Source organism: Stomoxys calcitrans, chromosome 3 (genome assembly GCF_963082655.1).
Source record: "Stomoxys calcitrans chromosome 3, idStoCalc2.1, whole genome shotgun sequence".
NCBI classification, from domain to species: domain Eukaryota; kingdom Metazoa; phylum Arthropoda; class Insecta; order Diptera; family Muscidae; genus Stomoxys; species Stomoxys calcitrans.
The window spans coordinates 138335271-138348361 of record NC_081554.1 but is presented as its reverse complement, the minus strand read 5'-3'; the positions used below and the strand labels follow the sequence as shown (position 1 = coordinate 138348361).

Sequence of the window (13091 nt, the reverse complement as noted above, 5' to 3'; positions counted from 1 at the left end):
CAACATTAGGATCTTTATCCATCCTAGTCTTCCTAATCTTGAGAAAGTCGTTGATGGTTCCGCCGTCGGGTCCCTGTTCGTTAGGCTGTGTTGGGTCTCTCGAACCTGCACTGCCTGATATTTTAGTATAAGGATATTTGCTTATCCTAGTCTTCCCAATATTAAAAGAGTCGGTGATTGTCAAGTCGTCGACCCCCCACTGCTCCGCCTGATGGCTCAATATGAGGATAGGTGCCTATCCTTGTCTTCCCAATCTTGAAAAGTACTACCATGGCCACGTAGTATCCCATCCCTTTAGTTTAAGCCAAACTTGTCACGGAGACTTGATCAATGCCCACTACATGGGGCGTTACTTCCTCCTTCTCCTCCCAATCGAAAACCTCCCTCTTTTCCACGACCAAATCTTGATTTTGCCTGTTTAAACCTTCCATCATGTGTTCCGTCCGGTCTTCATCAAGGATGTGGACGTCGAAATCTGTCCACATCCTTAATGAAAGTGGTCTTTGTGAGAGCTTTTTGACGGTGTAAATACATTCCGCTGATTTAAAGGGCAGCGTTAAGATGTGCACTCTATACTCGCAGCTCATAATTAGTATGGGTGGACCCCCTTCAGAGTTTAACATATGTTCGATAACCCGTTTTTTTCCAAATGGCTCACCTGAGACCGACGATCTGGTTGAATCCTACCCGATGCACTGCCGATATCGATGACTGCATAAGACATCTCATCTCTGTTGTGCTTCCTTGCCACTCCGGCGTAAGATGGTGGCTCCTTAAATTTCTCAGCGATTACATTCCGTGATGGCTGTGGCATCCTTTTGAAAGTCGCAATCCTCCATGAAGCCGTGCGCGCTTCCAGCTTTGTCTCCATCCGCAGGACACTGTCTGGTGTCTCCATTGCGTGGGGGGCTGGCTTGGTTTCCCAGAGTACTTGAAAGCGGGGAGCTCTTTTTCTTCTTCAGTGTCTTGGCAGTCTTATGCTCTTCGGGAGATCTGATTCTCTTTCCAGCTTCCGTATTAGTGCCTGGAATGTCAGTTCTATCCCTTCCAGCATCCTGCGCTTTAGCCCGATTGCGCTGCAGGTACACATTCCTCTGTCTCCTTCGTCGTGCACCGGATCGCTTTCTCGGTCTACTTCAATTGATTTTACTTAAGCACCCCTGGAAGGGGATTTCAAAAGTCCATACTTCCCACATCTTGGTTAACTTGTAGCAATCCCATGGCAGCTGATTCTTCGCACCAGATTTCAAAAATGAGTTGAAAAAGTTTCCTTAATTTTTTTAATTGGATCAATTAAAAATTAATTGAAAATTTCGAAAAGTTCAATAATTTTGTTAGTTCAACCAATAAAATAATTAATTGAAGATTTCAAAAGTTTTTTTTTTTTTTTTTTTTATGTGGTGTTTTTAATAATTTTTTTTTTCAAAAACAATGATTGATATTGTCATTTGCGTAGTTTTAATTAAGAAATAAACATTTTTCTGTAAATATTTATATTTCTGATGGTGAGTATTTAAAGTTCGTTTCGACCTTAACTTAATGCGTTGTTATTTGTTCTTCTAAATTCCACTGCATTTTTCTCCAAGTTTGCAACTTTTCTTTTTTATTCTGATTGGATTGTATTTATTTTATTATATACTGTAAAGAATTTTTGTTGTCACATAAGCTTTTGAGGAAACAACAATCATCGGTTCCTGAGCTCTGCCAATGGTAGCACGAACATCAGCTGCAGGAGTTGCAGCTCATTGCTCTGCCAGTGGCAAAAGTATTGTAACATTCCTTCATGAAGTCGTCTATCATGTTGATGCTGCCGCAGATACTCCTTCTTCTGCTGCCGATGCTTTGCTTCATTCCCTCAGGACCAGCAGTAAGTCTTGTTGACATTGGCTTTGCTTGAACGATGCAAGCAGGCAACGCACTTGAACACCCAAAGAAATAAATTGGCTGATTTTAAATTAATGTTCATTAACTCTTGAAAACAATCTCCCTTATTCCGGTTGGCAATGGCGTAGTCGAATTTCGAAATTTTCACAAAATGGTATTATGGTTGTCGGAGACGAAAATTCGTTCACATTTTTGTATCACGTAAGTCGAATTCCACTGTATAATTTGACGAAATCGATCGATTTATAACTTAATTGCATTCTAAACTATTTACATTGGGTCTGTTTGTCGAAACAGTATAGAACCTACTTCTCTATTATTTTTATACCCTTCACCATAGGATGGGGGGTATACTTATTTCGTCATTCTGTTTGTAACTACTCGAAATATTCGACTGAGACCCCATAAAGTATATATATTCTTGATCGTCGCGACATTTTATGTCGATCTAGCCATGTCCGTCTGTCTGTCCGTCCGTCCGTCTGTCTGTCGAAAGCACGCTAACTTCCGAAGGAGTAAAGCTAGCCGCTTGAAATTTTGCATAAATACTTCTTATCAGTGTAGGTCGGTTGGTATTGTAAATGGGCCATATCGGTCTATGTTTTGATATAGCTGCCATATAAAACGATCTTGGGTCTTGACTTCTTGAGCCTCTAGAGTGCGCAATTCTTATCCGATTAGAATGAAATTTTGGTTCGTAGTATTTTGTTATGATATCCAACAACTGTGCCAAGTATGGTTCAAATCGGTGCATAACCTGATATAGCTGTCATATAAACAGATATGGGGTCTTGACTTCTTGAGCTTCTAGAGGGCACAATTCCTATCCGATTTGTCTGAAATTTTGCATGACGTATTTTATTCCTACTTTCAACTACTGTGTCAAATAAGGTTCAAATCGGTTCATAACCTGATATAGCTGTCATATAAACCGATCTGGGATCTTGACTTCTTGAGTCTGTAGAGGTCGCAATTTTTATCCGATTTGCCGGAAATTTTGTACGACGGATCCTCTCATGACCATCAACATACGTGTTTATTATGGTCTGAATCGGTCTATAGCCCGATACAGCTGCCATATAAATCGATCTCTCTATTTTACTTCTTTGGTCCCCAAAGGGCGCAATTCATATTCGAATTGGCTGACATTTTACACAGGTCTCCTATATATAATTTAATTGTGGTTCAAACCGGACCATATCTTGATATCGCCTAATAGCAGGGCAAATCTTTTCTTATATCCCTTTTTTGCGTAAGAAGAGATGTCGGGAAAAGAACTCGACACATGCGATCCACGGTGGAGGGTATATAAGATTCGCCCGGCCGAGCTTAGCACGCTTTTACTTGTTTTATTTAACACGATATTTTCTATTATCAAACTGTCGAAGGCGAATAAGTTACAGAATACCACAAAATGTGCCATTCGCCTTCGACTACGACTGCTGTCGATTTCGACGGGAATATGGCTGAATAGTTTCAAATATTTTTCTTTTTATACCCTCCACCATAGGATGGGGGGTATACTAATTTCGTCATTCTGTTTGTAACTACTCGAAATATATCATCAGGTTATGGACCGATTTAAACCATACTTGGCACAGTCGTTGGATATCATAACAAAACACGTCGTGCAAAATTTCAGTCCAATCGGATAAGAATTGCGCCCTCTAGAGGCTCAAGAAGTCAAGACCCAAGATCGGTTTATATGGCAGCTATATCAGGTTATGAACCGTTTTGAACCATACTCGACACAGTTGTTGAATATCATAACAAAACACGTCGTGCAAAATTTCATTCTAATCGGATAAGAATTGCGCCTTCTAGAGGCTCAAGAAGTCAAGACCCAAGATCGGTTTATATGGCAGCTATATCAAAAGATGGACCGATTTGAACCATACTCGGCACATTTATTGAGTATCATAACAAAACACGTCGTGCAAAATTTCATTCCAATCGGATAAGAATTGCGCACTCTAGAGGCTCAAGAAGTCAAGACCCAAGATCGGTTTATATGGCAGCTATATCAAAACATGGACCGATTTGAACCATACTCGGCACAGTTGTTAGATATCATAACAAAACACGTCGTGCAAAATTTCATTTCAGTCGGATAAGAATTGCGCACTCTAGAGGCTCAAGAAGTCAAGATCCCAGATCGGTTTATATGGCAGCTATATCAGGTTATGAACCGATTTGAACCTTATTTGACACAGTTGTTAAAAGTAAAAATAAAATACGTCACGCAAAATTTCAGCCAAATCGGATAGGAATTGCGCCCTCTAGAAGCTCATGAATTCAAATCCCCAGATCTGTTTATATGACAGCTATATCAGGTTATGGACCGATTTCAACCATACTTGGCACAGTTGTTGGATATCATGACGAAACACTTCGTGCAAAAACTCATTCAAATCGGATAGGAATTGTGCCCTCTAGAGGCTCAAGAAGTCAAGACCCAAGATCGGTTTATATGACAGCTATATCAGGTTATGAACCGATTTGAACCATACTTGGCACATTTGTTGGGTATCGAAACAAAACACGTCGTGCGAAATTCCATTCCAATCGGATAAGAATTGCGCACTCTAGAGGCTCAAGAAGTCAAGACCCAAGATCGGTTTATATGGGAGCTATATCAAAACATGGACCGATATGGCCCATTTACAATACCAACCGACCTACACTAATAAGAAGTATTTGTGCAAAATTTCAAGCGGCTAGCTTTACTCCTTCGGAAGTTAGCGTGCTTTCGACAGACAGACGGACGGACGGACGGACAGACGGACGGACATGGCTAGATCGACATAAAATGTCGCGACGATCAAGAATATATATACTTTATGGGGTCTCAGACGAATATTTCGAGTAGTTACAAACAGAATGACGAAATTAGTATACCCCCCATCTTATGGTGGAGGGTATAAAAACCCACTCATGTGGTAGAAATATTTGACAAAATTTCGCCAAAATTTTTTTCTAAAGACAAATTTTTAATGAAATTTTGTTGTAAAGGGAACATTTAAATGGAATTTTTGCTATATACAAAATTTCGAAGACATTTTCTCCAAATACAAGATTTCAAAACAATTTTCTAAATACAATATTTTAATCATATTTACTGTAAATAAAAATTCCAAAGTCATTTTCTTTCAACCATACTTGGCACAGTTGTTGGATATCATGACGAAACACTTCGTGCAAAAACTCATTCAAATCGGATAGGAATTGTGCCCTCTAGAGGCTCAAGAAGTCAAGACCCAAGATCGGTTTATATGACAACTATATCAGGTTATGAACCGATTTGAACCATACTTGGCACAGTTGTTGGGTATCGAAACAAAACACGTCGTGCGAAATTCCATTCCAATCGGATAAGAATTGCGCACTCTAGAGGCTCAAGAAGTCAAGACCCAAGATCGGTTTATATGGCAGCTATATCAGGTTATGGACCGATTTAAACCATACTTGGCACAGTTGTTGGATATCATAGCAAAACACGTCGTGCAAAATTTCATTTCAATCGGATAAGAATTGCGCACTCTAGAGGCTCAAGAAGTCAAGACCCAAGATCGGTTTATATGGGAGCTATATCAGGTTATAAACCGATTTGAACCATACTTGGCACAGTTGTTGGATATCATAACAAAACACGTCGTGCAAAATTTCATTCTGATCGGATTAGAATTGCGCACGCTAGAGGCTCAAGGAGTCAAGACCCAAGATCGGTTTATATGGCAGCTATATCAGGTTATGGACCGATTTGAACCATACTTGGCAAAATTGTTGGCTATCATAACAAAACACGTCGTGCGAAATTCCATTTCAATCGGATAAGAATTGCGCACTCTAGAGGCTCAAGAAGTCAAGACCCAAGATCGGTTTATATGGCAGCTATATCAAAACATGGACCGATATGGCCCATTTACAATACCAACCGACCTACACTAATAAGAAGTATTTGTGCAAAATTTCAAGCGGCTAGCTTTACTCCTTCGGAAGTTAGCGTGCTTTCGACAGACAGACGGACGGACGGACGGACAGACGGACGGACATGGCTAGATCGACATAAAATGTCGCGACGATCAAGAATATATATACTTTATGGGGTCTCAGACGAATATTTCGAGTAGTTACAAACAGAATGACGAAATTAGTATACCCCCCATCTTATGGTGGAGGGTATAAAAACCCACTCATGTGGTAGAAATATTTGACAAAATTTCGCCAAATTTTTTTTCTAAAGACAAATTTTTAATGAAATTTTGTTGTAAAGTGAAAATTTAAATGGAATTTTTGCTATATACAAAATTTCGAAGACATTTTCTCCAAATACAAGATTTCAAAACAATTTTCTAAATACAATATTTTAATCATATTTACTGTAAATAAAAATTCCAAAGTCATTTTCTTTCAACGCAAAATTTTAAAAATTTAAACTTGAGACCAAATTTTAAATAAAATTGTTTAAAAAAAATAAGTTTCAACAAAATTTTTGATTAAGACAAAATTTCAATGATTATTTTCTAAAGACAAAATTTCAAGGAATTGTTTTCTAAAGACAACATTTAAAGGAAATTATTTCTTAAGACTGAATTTCAACGACTGTTTCTCTAAAGACAACATCTTGACGAAATTTCTCTTTCACAAAAAGTTTTAATAATTTTTGGTACGGACAAAAATTAAAATGACAAATGAAATGAATTGAAATTCTTAAGTTCGGCCGGTCCGAATCTTATATACCCTTCATTATGGATCGGATTTGTCGAGTTATTTGCGCGGTATCTTTTTTAGGCAAACAAAGAACAATGGATAAGAATTGTTATGCTATTGGATATATATATCAAGACCATAGTAGAAGTCGTTGGGTAATATTTAAGTCTATTCCAATAAGAATTGCGTCTTGTAGGGACTCAAGAAGCATAATCGGGAGATCGGTATATGGGAGCTGCATTGGGCTATATACCAATTAAGACCATATTCGACATATATGTTGAAGATTATGGAAGAAGCCGTTGTACAAAATTTCCGCAAAATCGAATAAGAATTGCGCTAAAGGCTTAAGAAGTCAAGATCCGATATCGTTTTATATGGCAGCTAAATCAGGTTATGTACGGATTTGAGCTATACTTAGCACAGTTTTTGGAGGCTTTACTTCTTCGAAAGTTAGCATGCTTTCGACAGACGGACGGACATGGCAACATCGATTTAAAATGTTCTGACATCAAGAATATATATACTTTATGGGGCCTAAAACGCATATTTCGAGGTGCTACAAACGGAATGCCGACATCAGAAAACCTCCCATCCTTTAGTGGAGGGTATAAAAATTACTGAAATTTTTTTTTTTTAAACAACATTTCAATGACATTTTCTCTAAAAACAATATTTCGATCAAATTTTCTTAAATTTTTTTTCTGAAATTTGGACTGTTTGTGTGTTTTTCTTTCTAGTTCATTTAATATACGAAATATTCACAAATAATTTAAATAAGAAACAGAAAGATTTGGAGCTTGAATTAAAAATCAGCAATATATAATACAAAAGTCCCAACATACCAAAATTATTATTCTAAAAAATTTGTGGAATGTAATTTTTTTTTGTAAAACTTTTTTTTATTTTGTTCGGAGTCGAGGTTTTTTTCTCTACGCCGACTCTGACTCCGCAGCCCTGTTTGGGTCATAAAAAATTCCAAATGGGGATGAAAATATTAGGTTAGTAGAACAAAGCCCTAAAAGAGTTTTTAGTTAACAGGCCAGAGTTTCTTAAGGACTTTTTATATATCTTTCACCGGAGGTTATATTTCACAATAAATTCGGTATATATAAGAGATGGGTTGACCGATTTAAGTGAATTTTAGGTGTGTATCCTCATAACAACTCAAAAATACAAGTCTGATCTTAAAATTTGCCGTCAAATTCCTAGGGGAACGCCCCACCTAAAAAGCTATTTTATCTGTCGTTAAAATCGTTAACAACTGCCAAATATGTCTGATGTTAAAATCGTTAACAATTACCAAATAGTCGTAGGCAAGATGTACCTTTAAAAATAAAGGACAAGACATAGTAAGTAATAGTTGAAGCAATACATAAAGATGTTATAAGACATCTTCTAAGAAGATCAGAAAATGTTTGCTTTTGCTATAATTACTGCCTTTTCATTTTTAGGAGATTTTCTGTTACTACAGCAATCGTTTGGGAGGGGAAGCCACCGTAGCGCGAAGGTTAACATGTTCGCCTATGACGCTGAACGCCTGGGTTCAAACCATGGCGAGACCATCATAAAATATCAGCGGTGGTTATACCTTCCCAATGCTGGCGACATTTATGAGGTACTATGCTATGTAAAAACTTCTCCTCAAAAGAGGTGTCCCTCTGCGGTCCCTTATCATTGAGCTTAAACTTGAATCGGACTGCACTCATTGATGTGAGAGAAGTTTGCCCCTGTTTCTTAATGGAATGTTCATCAGCAAAATTAGCAAATTTTACAGCAAACGTTTGTGATGTTTTCACAAACAAATTTCTCTGAGTGAAAATTCCACTCTCTTCAGAATTGTATTGAAGGGTACTGTTGTGCGTTTCTTTTCTGATTTAACATTTATTAGGATAAAGTGCACTATTTAATAAAGAGGGTACACAAAAAATAAAATAGTTACGTCAAAACGACATGAACGTCTTCAATGAAACGAAGACGGAGCAGAAGACAACAGTGATGAATGTGCATTGCAGCATGTCGCAAATACTCGTAGTCATCAATTGCCAATAAAAGGATTATTTGTATAAGTATTTTTTTGTATAAGTATAGTTCTCCGTCGAATATAAACAATTTGTTGATACGATGTGATAACAACTAAACAAATGATTAATAATAATAAATGGTTTATTGTATTGCATTTTCCATAGGAAACAAAACGGGGGAGGATAAATGCAAATCATTCTGTCAGTGAGGGCTCTTTACATTGTCTAGCAATCTATAGAGGGATAAAAATGTGTATGAAAGAAGAAAGTACGGAAAGTCACTGGAGTGATTTGTAAACAGCAGAAAAAGAACACCATCATGAATGACATATGCTAATGTTTACATTTAAGAAAATCTTAAAAGTTTTTAAGATTTGGTAAAACATAAATGAGCCAAAAATGACCATTTCGCAGAGAAAATATGACCTAGATTTTTAAATAGATTTTTGACAGAAGCAAAGCAAATTTTGATGTTTATAAAGCAGAGTTCCATGTGAACGGCTATTACTAGCAGCTTACACACATATATTTATTTGTTCATGATTTGTTGACGATTTTGTTAAATATATTATATTTTCACATTGCCATTTGAAAATTTATGATAAACTGTTGAAAGAAATTGGTAAAACAAAATGTTTTTATTTGAAACATTTGCAACTTCTGAGTGAAATATTTGTTGGAAGGCGTCTGCATCAGTAATCCATTGGCTTTGCCGACTTTTACAATGTGAGAGCTATATCCAATTCTGAACCAATTTTGATAGACTTCGGCGAGCAAATATTTTCAAACTGTAAAAACTACGGTTGACAAATGACAAAATTATTGCAAATTACCCAAAATCTGACGAACATATATATGGGAGCTATATCTAATTCTGAACCTATTTCGAGCAAACTTCTTAGATAATGTGGTAGTCGTTGAGGAAAGCGTTGTGCAAAATTTTGGCAAGATTGGTCAAATAATGGGCTTGCAGTGGCTCTCGGGGTGAAAATATGGCGATATACATATATGGCAGCTATATCTTAATCTGAGCCGATTTCTATGAAATTCAACAGATATCAAGATTCATAAGAAAATTTCGAGAGAATCGGTTAAGAAATGAGCACTTTCTTGCAATATTTCTCAAAATCGGACGAACATATATATGGGAGCTATACCAAAATCTAAACCGATTCCAAGTAAACTTCTCAGATACTGTGGCAGTCGTCAAGGAAAGCGTTTTGCAAAATTTTAGGCAAGAAAAATCTGGCCATATACATATGTATTGTATATGGCCAGATTTTCACCCCAAGAGCCACTGCAAGCGCTTTGTTTGACCAATCTTGCCAAAATTTTGCACAAAGCTTTCCTACCCGACTACTACATAGTCTGAGAAGTCTTTCTCGAAATCGGTTCAGAAGTAGATATAGCTCCCATATATATGTTCGTCAGATTTGGGATAATTTGCCATAATGTTGTCATTTGTCAACCGTAGTTTTTACAGTTTGAACATATCAAAATTGGTTCAGAATTGAATATAGGTCCCACATTGTATTTATAGGGTAGGTGTAGAGTACTATACAGTCGGCACCGCCCGACTTTTGCCCTTCCTTACTGGTTACTTCTAACATCCCCTTCATAATTAAACAGCAGTCATTTTCAGCAAACAACAGTAAGCCAGCTACTCCGAAATTGCAGTACTACTGCTGTAATAGAAGAACTACTGGTACAATAGCCACAAAATTAACTGCTAATTTTCAGCAGACATCGTTTGCAATTTTCAGCAAATTTTTTCTATGAGAGCAAGTATTTAATTGTTATTATTGCAAGTTTACTAAACAACTGTTCAAGCAAGTCATGGGTAATTTTCAATAAATTTTGGTTATTTAAAATAGCTTGGCTTGTTTTTGCTCAGGCAGAAATATAAAAAATTTGTATAGTGAGAAAGTCACCGTTTTACATAGCAAAATGTGAATTTTTTCTCACCAGTGTAAAAAATCATCCTTATGTTCTTCATACGTCTAAAAATAGAAGATTGCTACCGTTTTGCACACCCTCTAATTTGACAATTTTTAATTTTCCACGATGCTCTTGTCTGACTGTAACGCCAACACCTGGTTTTGAATCCTGGCGTTTATTGATATAACATTTTGTAGTGGCGTGGGTCCAAGAACAATGGAGACCCGAAAGTTTCATAATAAGGAACATGTGGGGCGTGATAGTAGATTATCTATCATCGGTAAATTTGACAGATTGTGACGATGCAGATTGGTATCAAGCTTATGTCTTTTGGGCATCAACGTTTAGCAGACATGTATGCTTTGTTAGCCAAAATATGAAACATTTGCTTTGTTTATCTCTTGTGTCTTTTTTATTTGATGCGTAAACATATACTGCAAAAGTGACTGTTCTAAATTTGAAGATTTGAGCCAAAGTTCACGAACTTAATTTAGGTAAGGTTAGGTTTAAGTGGCAGTATACCATCAGACTCACCCAGTCGTTTTGGTCCGTTGTGATATAACAGGACAGAATAAAGAAGATGCCTGCTAGCGCCTACCATTGAACCATCCAGATCGGTTTAAAAAGCCCAACAGCTTGAGATTGTTCGCATCCGCTTAATCAGACAACTTCTTAAAGAGATGAGAACCTAAAGTGTGTGTCCCGCACTTGTTAGTGCGGGACACACACACAGCAGTTGTCTAAAGTCTCGTCCTCCTCAACGCCCTCACAGCTTCTGCAAAAGTAGTCACTTGAAACCTTCAGTCGGTCATGCTTTCCGATCAAACAGTGACTATGACGGACACAATGACTGAGACATCTATTCTAGCCAGCGCCAGCAAAGCGGTAGACCTCTTCAAGACTAGATTTGGCCACATAATTTTGGAATGTTTACAGCCCCCTTTGTAATCATCTATCATTCGTAGCCCTTCGGACCTGTTCCTGAAAACCAAGCTACATTTCGTTAGAGAATACCCACATATTCCAGCTCTCCTGGAATGTGTAAGCTAGTTTCTAGTCTCGCAAGTTCGTCTGCTCCACAATTTTCTGGGATAAATCCGCGGCTCGGCACCGAAAACATGTGCATTTTGAACTATTCAGCCATCTTTCTAGAGAATCGGGTAACAAAAAACTATTTTATTGCTGTATTACTGCAAATCAGACGAATATATATATGGTAGCCATATCCAAATCTGAACCAATTTTAATGAAATTCACTTGTAATGTCGGCAGTCATGAGAAAATCCTGCCTGCCAAATTTCGAGGTATAGCTCTGATATATATGTTCGCCCGATTTCGAAAAATATTTCAAAAAAGTGCTCATTTGTAAACCGATTCTGTCGAATTTTTGCATGAAGGATTTTCTTATGACTATCAATATAACTGGTGAATTTCATAAAAATCGGCCCAGATTTAGATATAGCTGTCACATATGTATTGTATATGGCCAGATTTTCACCCCAAGAGCCACTGCAAGCGCTTTGTTTGACCAATCTTGCCAAAATTTTGCACAAAGCTTTCCTACCCGACTACTACATAGTCTGAGAAGTCTTTCTCGAAATCGGTTCAGAAGTAGATATAGCTCCCATATATATGTTCGTCAGATTTGGGATAATTTGCCATAATGTTGTCATTTGTCAACCGTAGTTTTTACAGTTTGAACATATCAAAATTGGTTCAGAATTGAATATAGGTCCCACATTGTATTTATAGGGTAGGTGTAGAGTACTATACAGTCGGCACCGCCCGACTTTTGCCCTTCCTTACTGGTTACTTCTAACATCCCCTTCATAATTAAACAGCAGTCATTTTCAGCAAACAACAGTAAGCCAGCTACTCCGAAATTGCAGTACTACTGCTGTAATAGAAGAACTACTGGTACAATAGCCACAAAATTAACTGCTAATTTTCAGCAGACATCGTTTGCAATTTTCAGCAAAATTTTTTCTATGAGAGCAAGTATTTAATTGTTATTATTGCAAGTTTACTAAACAACTGTTCAAGCAAGTCATGGGTAATTTTCAATAAATTTTGGTTATTTAAAATAGCTTGGCTTGTTTTTGCTCAGGCAGAAATATAAAAAATTTGTATAGTGAGAAAGTCACCGTTTTACATAGCAAAATGTGAATTTTTTCTCACCAGTGTAAAAAATCATCCTTATGTTCTTCATACGTCTAAAAATAGAAGATTGCTACCGTTTTGCACACCCTCTAATTTGACAATTTTTAATATTCCACGATGCTCTTGTCTGACTGTAACGCCAACACCTGGTTTTGAATCCTGGCGTTTATTGATATAACATTTTGTAGTGGCGTGGGTCCAAGAACAATGGAGACCCGAAAGTTTCATAATAAGGAACATGTGGGGCGTGATAGTAGTTGGTTATCTATCATCGGTAAATTTGACAGATTGTGACGATGCAGATTGGTATCAAGCTTATGTCTTTTGGGCATCAACGTTTAGCAGACATGTATGCTTTGTTAGCCAAAATATGAA

The 13091-nt window shown here is 37.2% G+C and overlaps 1 protein-coding gene across 1 annotated transcript in view; it reads left to right on the top strand.

Annotated features, from left to right (window-relative positions):
* Positions 1-1707: 1707 nt before the first annotated feature.
* Positions 1708-13091, top strand: part of LOC131996150 (uncharacterized) — a 75916-nt gene continuing 64532 nt past the window's right edge. The window contains exon 1 of the mRNA XM_059365602.1: positions 1708-1867. Coding sequence (XP_059221585.1) covers positions 1708-1867 — 160 coding nt within the window. The remainder of the gene's footprint in view (positions 1868-13091) is intronic.